This window comes from Arachis hypogaea, chromosome 10, assembly GCF_003086295.3.
Source record: "Arachis hypogaea cultivar Tifrunner chromosome 10, arahy.Tifrunner.gnm2.J5K5, whole genome shotgun sequence".
Lineage (NCBI taxonomy): Eukaryota > Viridiplantae > Streptophyta > Magnoliopsida > Fabales > Fabaceae > Arachis > Arachis hypogaea.
The window spans coordinates 94,904,764-94,910,763 of record NC_092045.1 but is presented as its reverse complement, the minus strand read 5'-3'; the positions used below and the strand labels follow the sequence as shown (position 1 = coordinate 94,910,763).

The 6,000-nt window shown below is 30.2% G+C and overlaps 1 protein-coding gene across 1 annotated transcript; it reads right to left on the bottom strand.

Moving 5' to 3' along the window:
• Positions 1–2,430: 2,430 nt before the first annotated feature.
• LOC112715984 (probable WRKY transcription factor 40) lies at positions 2,431–5,090 on the bottom strand. Its single transcript, XM_025767827.3, has 4 exons — positions 4,890–5,090; positions 4,051–4,389; positions 3,848–3,964; positions 2,431–3,049 (listed from the first exon to the last, which is right to left on the bottom strand). Exons 1-4 carry the CDS (start codon positions 4,956–4,958, stop codon positions 2,720–2,722), a joined length of 855 nt encoding a protein of 284 aa, XP_025623612.1. The 5' UTR covers positions 4,959–5,090; the 3' UTR covers positions 2,431–2,719.
• Positions 5,091–6,000: the final 910 nt, after the last annotated feature.

Sequence of the window (6,000 nt, the reverse complement as noted above, 5' to 3'; positions counted from 1 at the left end):
TTATGCATATAATGCAATAGCTCCAAAAAGCTGCTAAGTCCAAAAATTACACCAAACTTTGATCGAGCATAACTTCCTCATTCTTTGAACGGCATAAACATCTCAGACCAAATTTTATTTCTAAACAAATTTGACGCAAATCAGAGGTCTGGATACCAAGTTATGCTTCGCCAAAGTTGGGCCAAAATCACAATTTTCACAAAATTAGCAAACCACAATTTTTAAAAACATACACTTTTCAAACCCTTTAAAACCAACCCAAACCCCAGCCAATTCAGCATTAATCACATTCCTCTCAATTTAAAACCTTCTTACTCAATTCAAAATTCACCAATTCACCACTTTTAACCAATCTCACTTGAATAACTCAATTTCAAACAACATACCTTGTCAAACATTGTTCCATACCTCAATTCTAACAATATTCAATTCAATCAACCACTATACATACAATTAACATCATTTTCACTATCAACATGGTACCAACCACAATTCAATCCCACTAACCATTAATCATATACCAACGCATGCATATCTTACATACAAAATTCCATCAAAACCCTCCAAAAGCACTAACCACATACATAACAACACAATCCATCTCAACCAATCAACAACATCAATAATTCAATTCCTATCCTAGGGTCACTAGCCTATGTTTTCACATTACATTACATTTTAGATACGAGAAACCGAAACCATACCTTGGCCGATTCCCCTCTCAATCCGGAACACCTCCAATTCAACTTTTCCTCAACTTTCAAGGCTCCAACACCTCCAAAAACATATTTCTAGCTTGCAATCCTCACAAAATCTCCATCAAGCTTCAATCCACTTACATACATATATTGCCTAATACACATAACATACACTCACACATACAAACTCAATAACTAATCACAATAATTCAAGTATTTCACTAGAGTTGAGAATTTTTACCATATCTAAGGATCAAAGAGGCAAGATTAACCCTTTTTGTCAAGCTAATTGGATCCTATACATCAAAAAGCTCAAAATCTCAACACTTTTACCCAAAAATTTCAATATCAAGGGCTGGGAAAATTGAGAAAGATTTGTGTCTTACCTCATGAATAATATTTTGGGGTTTCTAGAGATCGGCGCTATGGTCGCGTGGCCACAAACGGTGCAGCGATCGAAACTTCAGATCAAAAGTTATGGTGGACTGAACAAAGAGCAAGGGTTTGAACTCAAGGTTCTCTCCCCAAGTGTATGAGCAGCGTGTGTTTCACTTTGGAGAAGAGAAGGAAGATGAGGTCTTTGTTTTAATGGGCTTGGGTTGGGCCAAGGGCCCAATATGGACTTAGTTCTCCTGGTTTGGTTCGATTGGCTCAATCTTGAGCCAAATTCTTTAAAATTAATATCGAAATTCTTGTTTTAATTTTTTCTATCACATTAAACTATAAAATTTTATTTTCTAATTTTCTAAAAGAAATTTTAATTTATGGGTTAATTATTCATTAATTAACCGGGTTTTACAGTTTTCGTTCTTAATCCTATGAATCTACGGTGGAACGACAGTATGATCCCTTATTCTACATGAGCACTTGTGATTCTCGACAGAGCTATCTCGCTTGGGCTATAGCTTGAAAATACTCCTCCTAAACTGAGGGTTACCTACGACTGATTGGTATATGTGACATGAAATCCTGTCAGCTTTGGGTAATTAAGGTTTCTGTGACACTAAACTAGATGTCTAAACTTCATCCTTTGATCTGAAAAAATTGACCTTGTCTGTGGCGTTTTAGTAAGATTTGGGGAGATTAACTCGCTAAGACATTAGGCTTTAATCACTTATGGTTTGCCATGGAATGAATCATTCGTTGTTAAAATAATTAGTAAGAAGTATTAATCCGGAAAGATAAACATCTCCGAGACCTTAACTATTTTTTCATTATTGTTTTTATATCAATTCTTTACTGTTTTCTTTATTATCTTGTTTTATGCGTTTTCAACAACCCTTTTTTCTGTTTGTCTAACTAAGTCCTACAAGACAACTATTACTTGTTCAATCTAACAATTTTTGTGAGATCGACTCTTACTCATCTGAGATATTACTTAGATGACCCGATATACTTGTCGACAAAGTTGTGTGAGTTTAATTTTCGCGAACTAATATAATCATTTTTAAAATATCTTTGACTATCGAGATATTAGTAAACATGTGTGTGGACTACAGTGCGATTATGTTCGAAGTTTTAACATCTGTTTTAACTATTTCTTCGAATTATTAGGTAGGAGTGACGTGTGAGGACGCTATTTTTCTGTTTTACTTGAATAATTCTACTTCTTTGTTTGATTATAGTTGGTAGTTGCTGCATTATAAGTATGATGGTCGGGTTATGTACAACATTATGAATCATGAAAATCTTAATATTCTTTTGACTTAATATCTAAATTATAGATGGTAACTGTTGAATTATAGTGATTAGATCACAGAGTAATACCATTTTTATTCAATCTTTTAGATTTATAATATTGATAGATACCAGCATCTCTTTCTTCAATTTCAGTGTATAAACTAAAGTACATTTAATATATATTTATGCTTCATTTTCATGATGTATAAATAATATACTACATACATAAATATATATATCTCTGGTGGCTGTTCAAAAAGTCAAGAAATTAATGGTAATACATGATGCACGATGATGAGTAGCTAGCTATAGGTTGTATATATTAATTTATGAGTAGGGGGTTATTGGGAGAAGTGTGAAGATAGAATTCTTCCTGTAATGGCGGTTGCAAGTGCGGCGGTGAAATTGGGATCCTTAGTCAAAGAAGTGGCCATTTGTTGAGCTAACAGCTGGGGCTGCAGCCGCATACAAGAAGACTTTTTTCCATCATTGTTATTGCCAACCGATTCTAATAATTCTGACTTATTGACCAAGTCAACTCTAGTAGGGCTTTGATAATGATCATCACTTTGCAGGCTTGATGAATAATAAGAATCTTGCGCTTGCACATGGTTGTGCTCTCCTTCGTATGTTGCCACCAACATTCTTCGATCTTCTGCACTCCTTTGCACCTATTCAATAAAAATTCATACCATATAATTTTCTTAAGAGAGACGAAAAACACATAACATAATTAAACCAACTTGTGATAGCGTACAAAATGAGAGTTGGTTAGTATCAGTTTAAAATAAAGTTAGAAATAGTAGAGATAGAATTGAACCAACTTTTTTAGTGTAAAAAAAAAGAAAATTAGCTAGTGTTAGTTCAAAAGTAAGGTCAAAATAAAGGGAAAAAAAGTGTTGGTTAGCTGCAATTTTTCATAAGAAAAAAGTATTAGTCTTTATTTCGAAAATTTTCGTTTAAAAAAGTGTGTTAAAAATTAGAATCATAAGTTATGCATATAGTAATTTATTAGTCAGTAACAAATTTTTAGATAAAATTCAAAATGCTAATGAATTAGTCTTTGTCTTAGATATACTACAAAAAATATAAAAATACTATTTATACACTAGAATCAGTTACTAAAATCAGCCATTAATGTATTTGTAGAAATGGATTCTCTCTATTTTTTTAATATTTGAGAGAATAAAGTGTGTTCTCTCACTTTTAATTCTATAAGTGAGACTAAAAATAAATAGAAGAGAAAAAATAATGAAAGATTAGATTAGACACTGGATACCATCTATTTTTTTTCACCGAAAAAGATTCATTCTCTGTATTTATGTATAAATATATGTGTAGTTTAATTTATTTTTATTGTGTATTTATATTCTAACATGTATTATATACTGGTGGCTGATTTTATTATACACATAGGATAACCAAAAAATATATACACAGCATATTATATTATTAATAACTACTACTACCTTCTTCTTGACGGGGCAATTTGGGGCATTGGAGCACCTGAAGTAAGCCCTAGGAGAGGGGTTATCTCTGGTCACTTTCTGCCCATATTTTCTCCATTGATATCCATCCCTCACATACTACAACACACACGTTATTAATAAATATTATTAATTAATTAAGGCTTGATTAATATTATCATTAGTTAATTAAAAATATCACTTACTAAGCTGGTAGTATCAGATGCTTCAGTTCGTACAACAATCTTGGAAACCTTTGGCGAACCTTCATGCTTAGCTCTTTTTAGTGTTTCTTCGTCCGTACTAGTCGGGGTGTTGCACTTATCAGTATAGGTACTCATGCAGCTCTCACTCTCCGCCTTTCTCTTCCGCGTTGGCGTCCCTGACGCCGCGGCTTCTTTCTCGGAACTCACCATGTTATTGCTGCTCAGTTGGCTGAGCTTGGTTTTCAAGGCAACATAGTTCTCACATACTTGCTTCAATGTCTCCGTTAGCTTCTTGTTCTCACAGCTTAGCCGATGCAATTCTTCAACCAAAACCTCCGGCTGATCCGATCCAACCCCAAACAGAAAGAAAAAAAAAAAACTGAATGTTATATACTCCACCAGGCAACTCAAGAACATGATAGAAAGATTTTATTTTTAAAAAAAGGAGCTCAACACAAAGTGGAACATAATACTAGCTAAAAAGCAAAAGAAAAGGACTCAAACACATTATTACATGTATAAAGTATATTAAGTTACTGAAACCATTCATAAGATCTTGTGTAACAGCTTAATTAAACTTCTCCAAGAGATGATTCAAGTATATATGTACCTATATTTAAGTACAACTGTTTTTACTTAACCACAAATTAAATACTCGAAAGATGAAGATTTATAAAAAGTATTACTCTCCCAACCAATATCTGAGGTTGAATATGAGATTATAGATTTTGATTTAAGAAATTAAAATGAGTACATATTGATTCTAGAAAGAAGCTTTTGCGTGAATCTACTAACGACTTAAAATTTCACGGAAATTGGTTTTACATATAGATACTTACCGCAACATCCGTTTTGTGAAGGGGAACAAGGTTAAGGGTGAGAGACGTATCCACGCATGTTGTTTCCATGACAGATATAATGAATGTAGTTCTCACTTCTCACTGGCTATATATAATTGAGTTGTGATGAGGAAGTTTAAGCGAAAGATGAAAGGTATGATGCAAGAAATGTATATATATATATATATATATATATATATATATATATATATATATATATATATATATATATATATATATATATATATATAGAGAGAGAGAGAGAGAGAGAGTAGAATTCCGGGGCTGTCTTCAAGACTTTTGATTGTCTTTTAGTTCTGAGAAGGAAATTAAAGGAAAGAAGCAGGAAAATGATGAGGGGATGAAAAAGCAGTCTCCTTAGCTACAGTTTCGTACTTGTTAAGAAAGATTTTTTAATTCTACAGTTAAAAGATTAATTTGTTATTTATAAATCTGTTATTGATTAATTAATTATTATATATATAAAATAAAATTTAAATTTTCAATATTTATTTAAGTGAATTAATAAATTAATTATTAAACTAATTTAATTTAATTTTTAATATACACCTATAATATTATATATAACAAATATGATTGGTTCAGATAAAAAAAATTAGTTGCAAAAATTAATTATTAGTATATAATATATATTAAAATATGAAATATATATAAAATAAAATTATTATTATATATACATTTATATGCAAACATATAATAATTAATTTATTTTATTTTTGATATTAACAGAATTTAATTAAAGAGTTATTTTTTAATTAATATTTTTGAAATTATTTTTTATTTTAAATTATAAATACTAAATTTTAAACTATATATTTTGAATTGTCCTAATTTTAAACTCTAATTCTTTAAAAAATAAGAATTAAAAAAGATAATTTGTATAAAAATTAATTAATATGAATTAATTAAAAATAATTTTTTATATTTATGATAAAAAATAAAAAATAAAAAAATCTTTATATCATAAAAGAAAAATGTATAATAAAAATTTACATAAAAATAATACAAACATTTTTTTTATCTTTTATATATACGCGCTTCCAATAGAAAACTGAAACCACTAATTTATTTTTATTTTATTTTTTTAAGA